This window comes from Delphinapterus leucas, chromosome 10 (assembly GCF_059928025.1).
Source record: "Delphinapterus leucas isolate spDelLeu-1000000601 "Yukka" chromosome 10, BTC_Dleu_Yukka2, whole genome shotgun sequence".
NCBI lineage: Eukaryota > Metazoa > Chordata > Mammalia > Artiodactyla > Monodontidae > Delphinapterus > Delphinapterus leucas.
Genome location: NC_143138.1, coordinates 27147020 through 27166458, shown reverse-complemented (window position 1 = coordinate 27166458; position 19439 = coordinate 27147020). Strand labels below are relative to the sequence as shown.

General features: G+C 46.7%; 1 protein-coding gene across 5 annotated transcripts in view; it reads left to right on the top strand.

The window, feature by feature from the left end:
• The first annotated feature begins 419 nt into the window (after positions 1 to 419).
• The window catches only part of TFAP2B (transcription factor AP-2 beta), a 30178-nt gene continuing 11158 nt past the window's right edge, over positions 420 to 19439 (top strand). For 2 of the 5 annotated variants that reach the window (XR_016394596.1, XM_089918630.1), the window contains exons 1-5: positions 423 to 897; positions 4068 to 4094; positions 5263 to 5721; positions 10474 to 10534; positions 18035 to 18254. Coding sequence is in view for 4 of the 5 variants with exons in the window: in XM_089918630.1 (XP_089774756.1) it covers positions 817 to 897; positions 4068 to 4094; positions 5263 to 5721; positions 10474 to 10534; positions 18035 to 18254 (848 nt within the window). In the remaining variant the exon portion in view is untranslated. Of the gene's footprint in view, positions 898 to 4067; positions 4095 to 5262; positions 5722 to 10473; positions 10535 to 18034; positions 18255 to 19439 lie in introns of all 5 variants that reach the window. The other 3 variants (XM_089918629.1, XM_022581466.2, XM_022581467.3) reach the window with 3 other exon arrangements.

Sequence of the window (19439 nt, the reverse complement as noted above, 5' to 3'; positions counted from 1 at the left end):
GAGACTTCAGCCAAGAAAAGAATGGCACATGAAATCCATTGAAAATACAGACAAACAACCCTTAAACGATAAGCAGTACAGACTGGCGTGCTTCATACAGTGTTTAAGGTTTCAAATTTGTTGGGCAGAATGACCGGAAAATATGAGAAATGGTCACTGTGGTGAGCCGGGTTTTTTGTTCTACAGTGACTAAGGTACAGTGAAAAAAAAGAAAAAGTTGTGTAGCCATCAAAACAGAGAGATCACCCTTAAGATCCCCAAATCCAGCTTTCAAAACCCTCCTGCTGAACAAACAAGAAGAGGAGCTTTTGTGTTGAAAAATCTCAGTAATGGTCCCCCTTTAAAAATCTACATAGAAAATGGGGGACTGTTGGCACCCTGGTTTCTCCTTATGAACTGTAAAGACTTTAGTCAGTGGCTACAATGATTCATCATTTTCAATATAGAGGTTTTTAAATGTCTATATTTATATTAATCACACTGACCGACTCTCTCTCCTTTAAATGCGTGTTTAGAGTCTGTAGGCTCTGTGTGACCCAGGGGTGCTTATATAACTAAATGTGGGTGTCTGGGTATAAATACGTGTTTATGATTTTTATAATATATATGTCTGTGGGTTGCATCTAACTCCTGTGTGTGTAATAATGTTTTTCTCTCAGCTGAGGCTTACTTCTCCAGCCTATTGTTTGAGACAACAGATATAAGTTGCGATGGGAGAGGAGCGTCGGATTTGGTGTGTATCCCCCATTTCCAATTATAGATGGATCATTACAGACAGCGGAGTCCTGAGAAGCCAGACATCTGCTCCTCACATGAATGCACTCACCTCCTAGAGACCCGGCTGCCATCATGCTCTGGAAGCTCGTGGAGAATGTCAAGTACGAAGATATCTATGAGGTGAGCCGACACCCCCGGTTGCATCTTAGAGCTTTGCAGATAGAGAATTTGAGCTTCTTGACACCCCCAACTCATCTATATTTTTAAGCTATTTGCTCGTAGGTTTCCGGTCGGTTTTCTCAGCTTTCTCCAACTTTTGGAAAAGCTGGCTTGGGGAAACTTCGCTATTCTGAAAAAGGACTTTAAGGTGGAAATCTGACTACTTTAACTTAGGGGATTTCTCTTTTTTTTGTTATTTTATTTTTCTTTCTTCGTCGCCCCCCCCCTTTAGGATCTGATGGGGAACAGTGGTGCTAGTGAATGTGGGCAGAGAAAATAGAGACTGATAAAGGCAGAGGCTCTCCACGTTTTGAGTGTGGGAGAGAATTAGGTTTTCAAGACTACTTCGTAACAGATTCGAGCTTTTAATTTTTATTTTCAATAACATTTTTGAAATCGAGAACCAACGGATCCCAGTACAGGACGAAAATATAGAAGGAGGGAGGTCGACGGATAGACGGACAGATGGATAGATGGATGCAGAGACAGCACAAGCCAAGGAGCCGTAGCAGACAATTTTTTAATTTTCTTTTTTTCTCGTGTTTTGCTTCTTTGAGAGTCGGGGCATCCAAACCACCCCATGTCTTCGCATTTTTAACGAAAATTTCTGCCCGGGTTGAGTGCGCACCGTTCTTTACCGCTGAGGCCAGGGAGACTCGGGTGGAGATGCTGCCCGAAGCCAGGCGGGAGTCTGCCTCCCCGCGGGCGGGGCGCCCCGGCCGTGCGCTCGGGTCTCGGGCGCCGACGGAGCGGTGGGGCGGCGGGGCTGCGCGTGGGCCGGGCTGCCGGGCGGAGAGGGGACGGCGGCCCAGGACCGCGGAACTTCGCTCCGAGCTCACCAGCCTGGGAGTCCCCGAATTAGGCGTGAGGGGAAGCGGGGAAGCGAAGATTCCGAGGAGACGTCGAGGGAGGGAAGCGGGAAAGAAAAACTTGTCGGAAGGCGAAGAGAAAGGGGCAGAGGAGTAAGGGACGGGGAAGGTAGAAGCTGGCGAGCGGGCAGTAGTCGGAGGTCGGAAGGAGGGGAAGGAGGAGAGGGGAGGGAGGACGAGAAGCCAAGTCTCGGGCGATCGGCGCGGGAAGCGCTCGGTCGGACGAGGCGGTCGCGATGGGACGCAAAGAGGATCCCCACCCCGTGGGGGACACGCCATCCCGCCGGCTCCGGGACGACTCCTGAAAGCCGGGCGGGGAGCCGCCTTGCGGACGCTAGAAACGGGCTCCTCCCGACGCCGCCGGCCCAGCCCCGCGACCCAGACTGCGGCTCCGCGGAGCCCGCGCGCGCCCCGCCGCTGCCCGGTTGCGTTTCGCAAGCAGCGCCCGGCGCCCGCGCCTGGAGCCTCCCAGCTCTGCCCAGCCCCGAATCCTGATTTTGGGGTGTGTGTGCGTGTGCGTGTGCGTGTGTGTGTGTTTGTGTGTGGGGAGAGAGAGAGAGAGAGAGAGAGAGACAGAGAGAGACAGAGAGACAGAGAGAGAGAGATGAGAGGGAGAGAGGAGATTCGTCTTTCTGCGGAATGATGATTGGGGCTTTCCTTTCCTCTTTGTGGTTGTGTATTGACTGTAACGAAGAGCCGCGCCTCCGCCTGGTGGGGTTTGTTTCTGTTCGGCCTCCTCTTCCTTCTTTAACAGGCGGGATAATGGTCTAGTCGAAGGAGCTCGAACTGTCCTAAAGAATGTGAGCGCCCGAAGTGGGCTTGGCACGGGCGGGGAAGGGGCCACGGTGTAAATAGCTCAGTGTATACAGAGAGGGACTTCACTGGGTTCCGAAAAGTAAGCAGGATAAAACTCGTTCTAAGAGTCTGGAAGGTAGACTGGCTAAATGGGAAAGGAGGGAGGGAGAGAAGAAAGCAGGGAGGGAGGGAGGGAGGGAGGAAGAGGGAGGGGTGGAGTGGAAGAGGGAAAGAGGGCAGAATAAAGGGGGAGGGAGAGAGAAGAGACACACACACACACACAGAGAGAGAGAGAGAGAGAGAGAGAGAGAAATACTGCAGGTATTCCTATCTGCCTAATTTTTCTGCTCAAAAAATATAGGAGAACCCGCAGCCCGGTGGAAGGAGCCTATTTAAGTCGGGAGAAAGGTTGAACTTTAACAGAAATGGCAGTTAGGCCAGTTGAACGGGTTCCTGAAACATCCAAAAAGGTTTTCTGTTGCCCCTGGCTTTGCCTGGAAAGGATAAGTTTAGTGTACTTGAAGATTGACTGCATATATTTTAAATTGAAGTAAAAAAAAATCACAGACTGCAGGAGCACTAAAGAGGGAAAGGCTGCACGAGGGATGGAAAGCCCCCATCTCGCCTCTATCCTTTAATAAATAAGCATAATCTCCAGTATGCGTGAAAGTCTGCAAACGTCACTGTAAACAACCGGGCCCACCGGTTTACTTTGCTCTCCCCACCAAAGGAGGAGGCAACGCCTTTTTATTTTGTTTTTTAATCTGCACGGGAAGCACCTAGGGCGATCCATTCTTCCCAGTAGGAAAGTCCCTCTCCAGGAACCAGGACACCTACGTTCTGCACAAGCCCCCAGCGATGCTCTCTCCCTCACCGCCTGGTCCAGGGGAGCAGGGGCTGCTTTACGCGCGTCCCCGGCTCAGTTAATTGAAGTTCTGCCTCTTTCCTGCTAAACTTTTTCCCCGGTCTGCCTTCGCCAGCCCCCTCGTCTGATTACATCTAGTAATTCTCCACTGAATGAACGTCATTTACAATAGTAGGGAGCTCTGCGCCCGCTGCTGCTTCACGCTCCATTTGTCCTCCATTCTCCCTTTAAAGTACTCGTGTAATATTAATAGTCATGAATATCAATTATTATGAGGAGGTGTAGGCAAGTGGAGGGAGGAAGGGGCGGCCGAGCAGTCTGAGCCCAGCTTCGGGCGGAAGAGGACTGCTTCTGGAGCCCCGAAGAACCGCAGAAGAAAAAAGCCAAAAAAACAGCAAGAGACCGATGAACAGCTCTGTGTGTGTGTGACAGGCGACGCCAATCTCGTTTGGTGGGGGGGTAAATTTTTTTTTTTTTGATGGCTTGTCCTGGAAACACCTCAAGCTCAGCTCCTGTGTCCAGCTCGTTTCTCTGCTGGACTCCTTGATTTTTTTTTTAAATCATTGTTTGATTTTGAGCAGTAACCAGGCTTTTTTTTCCAGATGTTAGTGCACACCTATTCGTCCATGGTGAGTCTGGATTCACGTTGTACCAGAATTGCATGCTCCCTCCTCTTACTGTCTCTCTGTCTCTGTCTCTTGTGCGTGCGTCTCACTCTCTCGTCTCTGTCTTCCTTCGAGCGCCTTTGGCTTGGTAATTTAGCACCATAATTGGACGAGGCTGCAGCTGCTTCTCTGCATTGTGTGTTCGTCTGAGCTCCATGAGTCAACTGGGGAGAGGGGGGAGGCCGAACAGAAAAACTTTTTATTTGCCATTGCAGTTTGGAAATTTAGGTGACTATTTCTCCAAAAAGAACCATGGGGACTATACCATGGCATTTCCACAGAGGAGAGGGAGAAACTCACACACACACACACACACACACACACACACACACACGCCTCTCCCCCCTCCCTTTTCACTGAGTTTAACACTCCACTTAGGACCAGCGCTAAGTTGTCTGGGCCTTTATTTGTTCTTCCCCCCCCCCCAACCCCAGGTCCTTCATCTTCACTCCCTGGAGTAGGACAGCAATAGATATATTTAGAAAAGCAACCTTAGAAAAACTCCTGTGAACCACAGTTCAACTTTAACAGGGACTCAGGATATGATTTTGAATAAGATCCATTTCAATCAAACACTACATAAATTATTTAATTCCTCTTGGGGAGGGAGGGGGGACTGGAAACTCAGATCAGGCAGATTCCTGGGTCTCCTGGAACGACCAAGTCGTGTGGGGAGCTCCTGGTCAGCCGGCTGGGTTAGGAAGAGTAACAGCAAAGCCAATAGTATGAAGTTTTATTTGTCATGCTTTGGGCCTCTGGAAGAGTTAGGAAAAAATAGTTTAAAACACCCAGAAAAGCAAATACCCTATGTCAGACTCCTGGATTTTTCATTAGGGAATTGAGAATCTCCCCCCATACACACTGTTACTTTACCCTCACCCCTTTTGCCGGTTTTGCACCCCAACAGAGGGCTTAGATGTTGGTTAAGTGGGTGATTCTCCCCCTTTTCCCCCAAAGCCTCGCATTTGGAATTGCTGAAATCATGTACCCTCTGAATCAGCTTGGGAGTCTAAGTTTCAGACTCTTGCGTCCCCTATCTCGGGAAGAAGATGCCGTAGGCGGGCTTCTCCATTTGTCGATTGTATTTTTTCCTCCCCTTCTCTCTCTCTCTCTTTCTCCTCTCCGCTCCCAGGACCGGCACGATGGCGTCCCGAGTCACAGCTCACGGCTCTCCCAGCTGGGCTCGGTGTCCCAAGGACCTTACTCCAGCGCTCCGCCGCTGTCCCACACGCCGTCGTCAGATTTCCAGCCACCCTACTTCCCGCCCCCCTACCAGCCGCTCCCCTACCACCAGAGCCAGGACCCCTACTCCCACGTCAACGACCCCTACTCCCTGAACCCCCTGCACCAGCCCCAGCAGCACCCCTGGGGGCAACGACAGCGGCAAGAAGTGGGTTCAGAAGCCGGCTCTCTCCTGCCCCAGCCTCGGGCCGCCCTGCCCCAGCTCTCGGGCCTCGACCCCCGGAGGGACTACCACTCGGTCCGCCGGCCGGACGTGCTCCTGCACTCAGCACACCACGGCCTGGACGCGGGCATGGGTGACAGCCTCTCGCTGCACGGTCTCGGCCACCCTGGGATGGAAGATGTCCAGGTAACGGCACACAAACAAACACACAGTAAACAAATAACAAATGCCCCGGGTGGGGGGACAGGCGGGGAGGGACAGCTGTGTCTCCTTTAGGGGAGGAAGTATTCATCTTTAGAACAGCACCAGCTGGACACCACGTACGTAACTGTGTGTATACGTGTATGGCTCTCTAGTGGCGATTTCTGGAGGTCTGATGATGAAAGCCAGAAGCACTAGAAATGAAAGAATGAAGAAGAAAAATATATGTGTGTTTGGCTAGTTTAGGATCATCAGAATCAAGGTTAGATGTTTTTGTCTTGCCTTAGCTATGCGACTCCTTCCTGTTCTCTTGCACTTCGTGCAAGCAAGCTGGGTGCCCTCCCCAACCCACCCGCTCTGCAGGCCCAGTAGTGGGCCTGGGCCCCCTGACATGGCAGGTGGAGTCCTGACTGCCTGAAGCTACAGCATGGAGGTGCAGGGACCTCTATAGAGGTTCTTGCTGGATTTGCGAAGACTTTGTTAAGCATGACAATGCACAGTGGAAGAAAAACGTGCTATTTTGTCCAAGCCAGGTCTTACTTTGAATGTCCCATAAGCTGTTGAACCCTTTTCCAAGATAACTGAGTTCCAGGGTCATTATCTGAGAAATGGAAGATTTGTGAGGAGAGACCCAGAAAGTCATAATTCTGTTTGGGAATTCATGAGGACACATATGATTTTGGAGATTCTTTTCCCCCTTTGGACCATTAAACGACTGTGGAGCAATGTTCTCCACATCCCTCTCCAGTCCTCCTTTCCACTAATACCCTCTCCCCAGTGTCACCACCCCAGTTGAAGAGGCATCATATGCTTGTTTCTTAAAAGGCTCCAAACACTCCCCCACCCACTCACTATCCCATCTGCAATCTACACAATGGAGCCTGATTTGGTGGAGAATACTTGGTTAAACTAAACAAAGAAACATCAAAGAAATGATTTATAAAAACTCTCTGGGTGATTCTGAGCAGGTCTCCTTTTCCTCCCTAATTTAAATGGTCTCCAGAAAAGATACATATGGTTGAAAGGTATTCAATGGATCCTTCGGTCTCATTGGCATGGTTGTATATATTATGCATCATTATGGACATACCTCTGAAGAAAAGGAAAACAATATGGGAAAGGGAAAGGGTGCATGAGTCCTTCCTCTTTACCTTGCTGAAGAAAATGTATTTTGAACAGTTAAAATGTGGGGACAGAATTAAATGCTGTCTGTGTGTAGTCTATGATGGCTTACTGCTTTAAAGGAAATTCAGTTATTTAATATTTCCAAAAATGACAGAATCACCTGAGTTGTGGCTGGATTTACCCATAGTCATAAGAATGGTAGTTTTGTTGATTTAGGCGAGCTTAACTGTCCCTGTCTGGAGATAATGCTCATTTCAGAATATCATATGAGAAAGGAAATATTTAATCATGGATTTTTTTTAATGCATTGGGGTAATATATGTCTGGGGGGAAAAGTTTTTAAATTAACCTTTCTGGGTACGGTTCAAAGTGCTAGATAATGAAAGTGGATCAACTCATCAGCATTGCTGTTGGCAATGCTGCACTGGCCGTGTCACCGCACTGGGCAGGCCTAGTGGTTTAGGTGACGGAACCCAAGGATTGCGCCCAAAGAGGGAACAGATTTCTTTGGTTTTAGTTTTTTGTTTTTTGAAAGAGAGAATTGTGAGAGGTTTGGAGTGTTTGGTCAAATGCAAGGGGCCAGAGAAAAACAGGGCCAGGTCGGTGTGCATTTGGGAGAGCACCCTTGTCCGAGTTGTGGCCGGAGCTTAGACCCGGGAGGTGAACAGAGCCCAGAGCAGAGACAGCGCAGGCCCAGGGCCCTCGCTGCTCCCCGCCCACCCCACCTCTCCCCGTTCCTCCCCAGATGCATCCCAGCAGGTCGCCTGGCGAGGTGGGGAGGCCCTCGGGACTTTCTCGGGTCGACCCTCACTGCAAGGGGTAGCGGGGGATACACTCTGCGCCCGTCCCAGGAGGGGAACTACAGGGGCTGGGGCGATCTCTGTCTCCGCCGTGATGACAGGCGTCCTGAGGCCGGGGTGTGGTTGACGTGACACGGGGCAGGTGACAAAGAAAGACAGGGGAAGAGATGGACCTAGGACCAGACCCTCGAATCTAGAGGCTCTGCCTCCTCCGTCCAGTCCCGGAGGATCCACTTCTGACTTAGGAATCTGGAACGCGGTGGGGGACGGCGGCTGAAGTTGCAGGAGCTGATGGCGGTTTCGGCGTTTCGCGTTTTCTGCAGCTACGGGATGCGTGGGCTGCGCCCCACCTGTCTGTAAAAGGGACCAGGGGTGCCTCAGCCTGGACCCCGGTCACTCGTTCCATCTCAAGGGCCTGTTGTGTGTGCTGGATCCTCCTCCCCAATCCAGCCGCGGATCAGGCAGATCCCAGGGCGCTGCCAGGCCGGGGGCCCTCACACCCAGCGGTGCTCACCTGGCCTAGGGCTGAGGGGAGATGTTGTGTGACCCAGACACACGCGCGGGGTCACCGCCCCGACCGTGAGAGAAGCAAGTGAGGAGAGCTAATTAACCAAATGCTTCTAATAATTTTTTAAATGAAACTATAAAACCCTGTCAATTTCTATTTCAATTTACTCACAGGGGCTATTAAGCCAGCAAATCGCTGCTTGGGTTCTGGGTATGCTACATTCTACCCATTGTGTATGTGTGTGTGTGTGTGTGAGCGCGCACGTGGGGAGGGGGGGCAGTGTTTAAAAGTCAGAAAAACAGCATCAGAGAGAAAGAGAGCGTGAGGTGACACCTAGTTTGAAGCTTGTTTAGTTGCTGTGAACGCCTCTTTCCTTCTTCCGATCTTTGCTCTCTAACCTCTCATCACCTTTACTACCTAAGAGTGTAAACATATAAGGATGTTAAGTCAAAGCCCTTACACACACACACACACACACACACACTCAAACACACCCTGATATCACTTTTAACTAAAGAAGTCTAGTAATTACGAGTCGGAGTCGTTTTTCTGAGCTTCCGCACGCAGTCCTAATTAAATCTTTACGATCCTCCCTGTGACGATTAAGCGCCAGCATGCTGCGTGAATATCCTGTACAAAAACCCAGCAGGCGTCCGTAATTAGATAGAAAATCAGACAAGAGCCTTCTCATTAACTACCACAACTACCCCACGTCGCTGATGGGGCGTGTATACATATTTACGTACCGACGTGAGGGTGAGGTGTGGGCGCTCACGGTCCGGGGCCTGTGAGATCGCGGGTCTGCCCACCCACAGACACAGGCGAATATTTCTGTTCTGCGTGGACACGTCGCCACTGTAGACACGTGAGCACAAAAGGCGTGAATCGTGTGTGTGCGCACCCGTGTGCATGGTGGGGTCTGCTGGGAGTTCCGAACAAGTTACATGAAGCATTTTTCTTTTTTTTTTTAAGCTTTGTACTATTTCTTAAGTTGGAGATGGCATGTTGCGACATGGAAAATGGTCCTTACGGAGAATAACAATTTCCCCCATCTTTCTGAGAACAGAAGAGTGGCTATGAAAAACGAAAAGAAACAAATAAACGTGACCCCTCCATGATTAGATCATCTTGTTTCTAATGTGCAGCTTGTTTGGGGTACACAGTCTCTTCCTTGTGATGAACACACGCCCTGTCTGGGGATGCAGCTTGAGTGGGTGGGAAGTGCTGTCTAAACACAACCCCCCTTACAAGCCCTTTGCTTTTTACTCCTCTGTAGAGTGGGTGACAGATTAGTCCAAACGTAGGATCAAGGAAAGCAGCTGTTCGTGGCAGAAAGGCCTAGCATTGATTTTTCTCTTGGGAGTAGGGGGAGGGAATCCACTGCCTTTGGGTGCCCTGGGATGCACGGCTAGAACCCTGTTCTGGTGCATCCTGACAGTAAGAATATCATTCTAACAGCTATGTCCCCTCTGAAATGCAGCCAACAACTAGGGTTGAAACTTTCCTTCTCTGGGATGAAAATGGCAAGGAAGGTGAATGTTCTTTGCCATTACCCAGGTGCTGACTGGGAGATCCTCCGTGTGTGTGTGTGTGTGTGTGTGTGTGTGTGTGTGTGTGTGTTGGTGTGTCTGTAGTCACTGCCTTTCTAACAGGTGTGCTTCTTGCTGGGTAGCAGAGGTGGCAGGGTTGGGAGGGGAGCAGATTGTGCAGGTCCCCCCAAGCGATTGTCCTGCAGCAGGAAGCTCACCCAGCACAGGGATGTGTGTGAACTGCAGTGGGTGTGCGGTCCTGACAGCCTGCAGACGTGTTGCTATGTGTTGCTGTTCACATTCCATTCCAAATTGCTCAGACTTTAATTAAAATCCTATAACGTAAACTATTATGTATTTGTAAAATGACTCTGGGGTTAAGATGCACTGGGATAGCATAGAAAACAGAAACTGCTCTGACTAATATTGGTGAAAATCTTTCAGTGCTGCCAGATTTTCACAACTCATAAGAGCAAATAATATAAAAGTTTATGTGTCTATGTAATATCTATGTTTAACGTAATAACTAAACCAATCCTGCATCCCAGATGTCTCTCACAGTTTCCTTTTTCCTCTTCTTCCATTGGAAGAATTTATAATTTGGGTGTATTTCATTTCTGTGTCCATTTGGAGGTAATAATGATAATAATAAAACCTCCCTTTGTGAATTAATATAAATGGAAATAACAGCAACTCCAGTTTGGAATGACATGATTTATAAGTGTGATTCTTTAATATCCAGTCGATTTGAATAGTGATGTTTTTATATTCACAGTCAGTTGAAGATGCCAATAACAGCAGCATGAATCTATTGGACCAGTCTGTCATAAAAAAAGGTATGGATTCTTCCCCCCGCAAAGTAAGAAAAGTTTCCTCTGCGTTCATGTCTTTATGATGAGTTTTCACTTTGAAGGATTTCATTATTTTATAAGACACAAATGTTTGTTCACAATCATAGCACAGCGACTATCTGGATGAAAATGCCTGTTGGGAAGAAGGAATGGGGGTGGGGGACCGCAGGGAGAAACCCGGATGAGAGAGACAGAGGAACAGAAACTATTGCCATTTTTCTCACAGTACCTTCGCTAGCAATTCTGGATACATTGTAAATAATTGAACTACCATCACGTATGGAACTGGCTGGGAGACACTGCTTTCAAAAATATGCTATAATTATTTCATTGATAACTGGAGTTTGTTGAGCTAAACCCTGTGCCATTAGGGGTAGCTCCTTCTCTCTTGGCCTTTGTATTTGATTTTTGGGGTGGTAATTTTGTTCCCAGTTCTCTGTGTTTTATGAGTTGTTTCTTCAGATTTTTTAAAATTGTGCCAAATGTGTTGCTAAATATGCTCTTCCTGAGAAGCTGAGCCGGGCTCTGCACATTTCTCAATCTTCCTACATATGCATTCACGATTTAGTGTGACTGTGGAATCACCCCATACTGTTAAAGGGCATGTGATATTAACAAATGTTTGCAGTCTCTTGTACAGCTGTAAGCAAAATAATTAACTAATTAAACTAATTAAATGTAATTACAATAACTCATTTCAGGCGTATTGCAGCTGCTTAATTTCCCCCCCTCTTCTCTGACAGTCACAGAGAGAATGCCTGGCGATCAGGACGGCTGCCTGCCGAAAGGCCCCAATGTCACTCACATGCCACAAATTTAGGAGTTTGAATGTGTAAACAGTGCAATCTTTAATTATCACAAGAACTGGTATTTGGAGCTACAATTTTAACTACTGTAACCCTTTCTTATCGATGCTGGAGAAGGCCTGTCCTTCTGTTTGGTGTCAAAAATCCCTAGCTGCAGTCACTTCTGATTCATTTGAGCCAGAGGACGTTCACAGAAACAATTAAAAGAGAAAAAGATGCTTCAGAAAGTAACGCAGAATCAAGCCGGTAGCATAGGAGGGTTGTGAAGGAAGGATTCCAAACAGGGTGGGGTGTTCTCAATTTTCTTCTCTCACAAAAGCAGAAAAAGTCGCTTTGAGAGGTGGGAGGTGGGAGGCGGAAGCTGTCCCTGAAATGATGCCATTTGGCTTTGGAACGTAATATCGCCAAGAAGACTACTAGGGTTTGGGGCAAAACTATTTTAAGTGTTGCTCCAAACATCTCTTCTGCTCTTCTTTAGATAGTATCGTTTGGGTTTTTAATGCCAGGGTTTGGGTTTGCTGGGACACTCAGGCTCGTGCTTTGATTTGCAACTGTGCTGACAGCTCACTTTCACCATTTCCTCCTGGGTCTTCTCTTCTGGTTAATTGCTGGTTGATGGGAGGTGGGTATGGGGAGGAGGAGAGGCGCTTCTTCATTGGCTTTCTTGGTTTCTTTTCTGTTTTAGTTTCCGTCCCTTTTCATGGAAAGCTAGAACCCCTTAGCTCGGGGTTCTGTATCCTAGAAACAGCATTGGGGCTGGCTGTAGGGCATGCCCAACTGATGACCAATCAGAAATGTTCTTAAGAGCCAGGCCAATAAAAATATTTGGAACTTAGCTTACCTAACAAAATGGAGCTGAAAATATTCTTAGATGTGGGATGCTTTGGTTTCAGGGCTTGTATATGTTTGTCAGTGAAATGTGAATACGTATGTATATGGGTATCTCCAGGAATAAGAAGAGGAGAATGCTGACTGTCACTGGTTCTGTTCTGGAAACTCAGAGTACTTTTTATGGCCTCCAGAATCTTTTTAAAAAATGTGCAGCTTAAAGTATCTAAGTGGCACCCCAGTCATTTTATTGATTTAGGGAGTGTGGTATGAATATAAAGTGTGAGGTCAATTCTATTATTTAATATTTCAGGTATTTGCTTTATTACATGATGAAAATATACTAATATATTTTTATCTTTAGAGAGCCATGGGCAAAAGAGGAATAAGTGGTTGATTTACTTTTCTAGATCACTGTGAATCACTTAAAATAAGGTTATGGGTTCATTAGCTCCTTCCCTGCCCTCTGGTCTCCCGTCTTTGCCCCTCCGCCACCTTTATGAGGGATGACTCCCAGAGATTAATTTCATAAAAGAGGAGGTGAGAACGTTTCCTGAACTAAATATTCTAAATTTCAACAACTGGCAAGGGACTAGGTTGCTTTATTTGTTTTCTAATGGGCTTTTAGAGAGATTTTAAAAATTCTACCTTATTAATAAAAAAGGCAGCAACTGGCCCAGGTTTAGGTGTCTCTGCTTCTGTGTGATGTATTGAAGGCGGAAGACTTAGACATAAAGGATATATGTCTCTGTGTGTGTGTGTCTCTCTCTCTAATTATGGAAGGTCTCCCTCCTAAAATTTAACCAGTCCAATTTTCACCCGTGTTGATATCACCCCATAGATTGTAGGTGAGCTCTCTTGTTATGTTTGCTATCTGGGCTTAGCTGACATTTCTGAAGTAATTTAGTTAAGAGGAAATGAGTTGTTCCCAGTAGAGAGAGCAAACGAGTGGAGTGAAGGTAGCCAGCGTGATAAATGGCTCTTTCATTTGAAGATCTCCAGAGCTCGTTTACAGCTAATTTTCTGTATTGGCCCCCTTTGAGCTATTAATGCAGTCGGCAGGGACGGGGCCCCTCTCCTCTTAGCTGCCCCATTAGAGCTCCCATTAAGCCAGCGAGTCTCAACTCCATGGCAGGAGTGGGGGGAGTAATGAAAGGTGCTTTTTAAACTCTCCTAATCTAAACCGGCAGAGGGTGGTTAATACGATTTGAAGGGGGCTGGTCCATGAGCAATCAATAAAGTAATAATGAGAAGGATTCGGTGCATTAACAGTCTAAAAATCCAACGAGACATTAAAAAATCATTCTTAACTCTCAGTTCCATTAAGATTAGGAATCTGGGCTGGGAGGGGACAGGGTGGTGCCCAGCTCACGTAAATGATCACTGCCACCATCCTACAGCCTAACCTAAAGGAGGCTCACCTAGGCTTTCAGAAAAAGTTTTTGGTGCAATTAGAGGCCAATATGCAATCGGCTTGACACCTTGGGTAGCAGAAAAGATGCTGGGATTTCTTGGAAAGGCCAGAGTGGCTGGAGTCCAAGGTCCAAATGTTGTGACTGTGGGGCATTTTCATTGGTCCTGGGGATATCTTGTTTGGTTAGTTTCAGTCCAACCTCCTGTTCTCTCCCACTTTTTTCCCCCGTTAGTCTGGCCCCTTCCCCACATAAACACTTTGATTGGTGTGGATTTTCTCTGGGTGGGGGGAGATATGGAAATTGCCAATTTCAATTACAAGGGGTTCTGTTGGGATTCCTCCTTCTGACCTAGGAGGTAAAAGCTCCCAGAATCTGTTGGAGCCTTTGAGAAGGGTATGAGTTTCCTCTGAAATGGAGAGGTTCACATTTCCAGAGCTGACTTGGATCCCAACTGGTATTTATTCAACTAGAGACTCTCAGCTACGTTTCCAGCCACCCAGGGAGTAATCAGAGTTCATAGAATTTCAAAGCTGGAAAGGTTAGACACTCTTCTCCAACTCCCATCCCCACCCCCCAGTGTGGAAACTGAGACAGAGAGAAGATAAATGATTTTCTCAAGGTCCCACACACCGAGTAAGTGATGGGACCTAACTCAGCCTCTTAGGCTTTGCCCCTAAAGGATGCCAACACTGGACGTTTTTTGTTTTTTTTTTTTTAAGTTCCAGCTTTCTCTGTGGGAATCCTTTTATTTTTCTTTCCAGGATTTCAGTGCTCACATTTATACCCATGCTTTTATATACATGTGGAATAACATTTAGCCAACAGGTAGATGAGAAACAATGCAAGTATGAGGAAAGTGGTGATCTGCTGGTAAGAAGTAATTATTTCAAGCAATGCTCTACCTCTTGTGGCTTCCTGGTGTAGTTTCCACATCTAAGTCCGGGTATATTACAGAGGGACTTATGCTTCAATCTATTAGATGGGTTCATTTCTTCCTTCTCTCCCACCAGCAGGTCAGACCCACAGAGGACCCGCCTCCAGTCAAACACAAAGATCTCAAAGCTGTGATTTCATACTTAAGTTTAAAGAGTAAAGATGAAGAGCTAACTTATTAACACTTGGGCTCTATAGAGTCCACTAATGAATAAGATTTTCTCCAGTTTTCCTTCCTCTCTCTTAAATAAAACTCCAGTCCTTGTAATGAAATATTGATCGTTTTTTAAACCTTTTTGTCTTTTCCTCCCATATAATGCAAGTTTAAAGAGAGGGGAGCAAATTTGGGAGGTGTTACGTCCAGAAGTTGGCCATGCTATCCAACTGAGAACTGAAGAAGAAAAAAAAACCTCTCAGTTTTAATGTATGCACAGAAAATTGTAAACATGTAAAAAACTGAAAGCTTCACGCTGAGTTTTGCTATGCTCCATTTCCTTACCATTTCCTGCTGTCGCTTTAAACCTATCTTAGTCATCTCTGGGTTCCGTGAGCAGGGCAGTGCACTCATAATTACTAACAAATCAACTGGGCCCTGTTGCTCCCTGGGTTTATTGATAAGCTGGAGGAAAGCAGAAGGGAAAAGACAAAGAGGATAAAATATGGGGTTAATCAGCTGAGGAAAGCATGTGTGACAGTGGTGGGGAAGGTAGATGCTAACAGTAGGATGGACTTAGAAAAGCGCAGGGACAAGAAATATGTAGAGTCTAGTTTAGGGGACCAGTGCAAAGGCCCAGGTGGGAGAGAGGTTTAGAACCTGAGGACGGGAGAGTAGAGGGTGCAAACAAGATTGATACTTAAATTAGAAAATAGAAATATAACCTGAAGCACCTCTGCTCTAATAGTCTTGGTCTTTGAGGGGAAAAAACAATGCCACCCTCCTCTTCCCCCTCTCCCTAGACAGCAGAGTGCTGAGGGGAGCTGACTGGGTGGGTGATGTTTAGGTGATAATGTATATGCAAAAACGTACAGCCCTTGGGAGGGAGCGATATACATTCCCCAAAGGAAATTGCTCTTGTCTGGTAAATCAGGCAATTAACAATAGTGAAATTAGAGGGCAGGTTATAGAATGTCTCTATAGACCTAGGTTTTCAAGAGATTTGGCACCTGGGACTGTGAAAAGCAGGTAGAATTCCAGTTCTCAGGAGATACTCAGTTTCCAGTCTGGGAAATAGGAACTGAACTTACTATTTTCAGCTTGGTGCTAAGGTGTAGGGCAATCCATTAAAATATTCTTTCTAAATAGTATTTACATTTTAAAATGTTGCTGAATATCAAAGATGAGATTTTTAAATACATTTTATTTCTGTAGTTCATACCATGTTAAAACTACAAAGGGCCGTCTATATTTTGGGGAAAAGTTTTTCCAGGGTTACCATGATTATATATTATTTGCTTATAGTGCTTGAATATGAATCCGAAATATAGAAATCAGGACTGCAGTGAAAAAAAAGACATATTAAAATAGATGTGGATATTGTGCAAGATAATTAAATGACAGAGTGTTCCCACCCCAATCACTGTTTTTTTAAGTAAGTCACTTAAATCCGTATTTTACTCAAATTTAATTAATACACTTCAAATTTGCATTGGTTCACTCTCAAATGAGAAGCACTTCACTGATGAGACTATGATCAGGAGAATCAGAAAGAAGAAAGCCCCCTCTAACTCCCCACCACCACCGTGACAGGGCAGAAGATTCACTCTGGTACCTAACATCATTCATCTGCCCTGAGACAGACTCTGTAGACAGATCCAGAAATCCCAAAATGTCTACTAAGAAGTAGAAAAAGGGAATGCTTCAGTCTTCCCATCCACTTTCCTCAGAAGGCCCTTTCTGCAGGTGTTTGTAGAGGGCCAAATGCAATTCATAGTGAATAAAAGATCTGGGACCTACCTGGCTTTTAGGAGTCTCTAAATAATCATGGAGGTCTGAGTGCTAGGATCTGTGGTAGAGAGAATAAGCTGTTTCAAGAACCCTCAGGGTGGTTAGTCTGTTCTAGACAAGGGAGGTTATATAACTTATTTGGTGTGTGGGGTTCTAGGCTCCAGATGGTAGAAAGAGCATATCTTTCTCTTACTAGAGTTATAGAATGAGACAGAGTCTTTATTAAAGAGGGGGAATGGAAGCATCCTTTTTCATGCCAGAAACATTGCATAAATCCCCTGGACTGGTGATCACCAAATAGTGCTTGAGGGGCTTCAGATCCCAATGGAAGTAGCTAAGGTGTAGGGTAAGCCAGGAGGGGATGTTGCCTGCCCAGTGGCTTCTAGAGCCTGCAGAAGAAAAATGGGCATCAGCAGTATAGAAGTCCAAGGGAAGGAGACTGTCAGGGAACTGGGAGGCTGACCTTTCACTGTTCCTCATTCCCAGCTCATTGCCAGCCTCTGGTTCTATCAAGCCCCGCCTCTTCCTGAGGTGCAGATGACACTGAAACACAATTAAACAGAAATACAGGCTGAAGAGACTGAATGCGCCTGGGTAGCAGTGGCAACCAGCTGTCAGCTCTTATTAACTTCCGCATAAAACATACCTTGAGTGCGGTTTGTTATCAATTACTTGCCGAAATGAAACAACTGGGGCAAGGCAAGACCGCTGCTCACATGAATTAGAGTGATTGGTTGATTGATCAGGGCACCTGTTGTAAATCATAACTGCTCCAAACAATCACCAGCCGGTGCTTTACATTAATTTGTAAACAAAATTCATGTCACCGCAGAATTGCTTTCACTGGAGAGGAGCATTTGGGTTCATTTCTAAACGAATCTCTTGTTAGGATGTTGGAAAGAATGGGATCCACTGTAGAGAAATGAGCAGCTCTTTGGGGCCCAACTCCCCTGTTTAATGGTGTTATTACTTGGCTGTTCTTGGGCAGGGTGACAGATGGTGCCCACCCTCCTGATCCTTGCCAGTGATGACCATAGATTTGTGTCCAATAGGAGAGGAGGGAAGGGTTCCCATAAAGACCACTGGTATTACTATTTTATATCATTGATAGGGGTGATCACCTTCAGGCTTCAGCACCAAATGTGATTATCAGGAGACAGATCAGGACACTAAGATTCAGAGAAGTTTAGTGAGATGTTTAAGGTCACACAGCCAGCACGTGATGGAATCGAATTTGCCAGGTTTCACAGCACAATCCAAACTCTGGGTTGCTTGTTTTTCTTGATTTGTGTAGTGAGCGGGACAGTGGCAAGCGACTCTCACATGTCCACACGCATGGGGTAAGTTTCCAGAGGAGTGATGGCTTTTGCATTTGTTTGTACACAGTGCTCTGAACGCACCGCAGAACCACGGGAACAAACACTTCCTCCTGCAGCTTTCCGCTTGGCTCCTGCCCTGTGGCCTCGCCCCTGCGCACTCAGCGACACATTCTATCGGCCGGTCACCAGGATCGAAACCCGGTCACCTTTATGGCATTTTTTTTTTTCTCCCTCTCTAGTTCCGGTTCCTCCCAAATCTGTGACTTCTCTGATGATGAATAAAGATGGCTTCCTGGGAGGCATGTCTGTCAACACCGGTGAGGTGTTTTGCTCGGTCCCCGGCCGTTTGTCTCTGCTCAGTTCAACTTCAAAATACAAAGTAACTGTGGGGGAAGTTCAGAGACGGCTGTCGCCCCCCGAATGCCTCAATGCGTCTCTCCTCGGCGGCGTCCTCAGAAGGTAACCCCCGTATCAACCACTTTTTATACTGCGCGGTTGCCTAGCAACCGGATCCCTAAGTGCGTGCAGCGGCCGCCAAGGGCTCCGCGCGCCCCCGCACGCTCCGCCTCGCCCTTCCGCTCACCTTGCGGGCCTGGGAACCTTCCACTTTCACTGCCCGGCACCTGGCGCCCCTCTTCCCATCCCCAGGACCCTTCGGGGCATTCTCTACCTTGAATGGGACCCACAACCTAAACTTTCCTAAAACAGGAGTTTCATGGAGCAACCCCTTTCGTACCTGCAATGTACTCTGATCTCTACTTTGTTTGAAAGTGCACTTGGTGGCCGACTAAGTTGATCCAGTCCCACTAATGCATTGTGCCCCGCAGTTTGTAAAGCTCTGTTCTAGACTTGTGTGACTTCCTTTCTTCAGTACCACCACCAGTAATAACAATGACACCACTTTAGAAGTATTGACAATTATTCCTTGGGGCCATTCATATGCTCCCCGATATTGGAGAAAGACAATCTTATAGACTCCTTGTGGAAACTGGGGAAGGAGGTGGCTTTTATCTTAAGATTCAACGCCTCCCCCAAAGTCCCTGCTAACGCCTGAACCCTTTGGTTAGTGTCCCTGATATGAAAGTGACATTGCATGAGATGAATTTTTCAAGTTAGCCTATCTTGGGGGTTGAAAGTCCCTTTCTTTCCTAAAAGTGGCTGGGTGAACAGTACAGCAAGAGAGGTCAGAGTAACTGTTTATTTCTTGTAGTTTTGCTCAGACCTTAGCACATAAAGGAGGGTTGTTGGGAAGCAGTAAGGGTGTGACCCACAGACTTTTCTCACTTTGAGTCCTTTTGCTCTGGTCTACTTTGTAGTTCAGTTTTCAACTGAGTCCTTTGAGCCCCACAATGTGGAAGTTTCCTTCAGTCACCCCTGGGCATTGATGGTGGGTGTATGAAACTTACTATGCGATTAAGTGAGATAATCAATATAAAGTGCTTATCACATAACTAAACTCTCTCTAATGCTAGTTTTAGTGTTATTATGATTACCATCGTCATTAGTGTCCTTCCCCCTTTAACCCAATTCCATTTTATAGCAACTCTTGACCTCTTCCTCTCAAAGCCCATCTGTTTCAGGCCAAGCCTTCTCCTTTCTGGACCACACAGTTCTTTCCCTTTTTTTGGCAAGGTTGTACTTGCC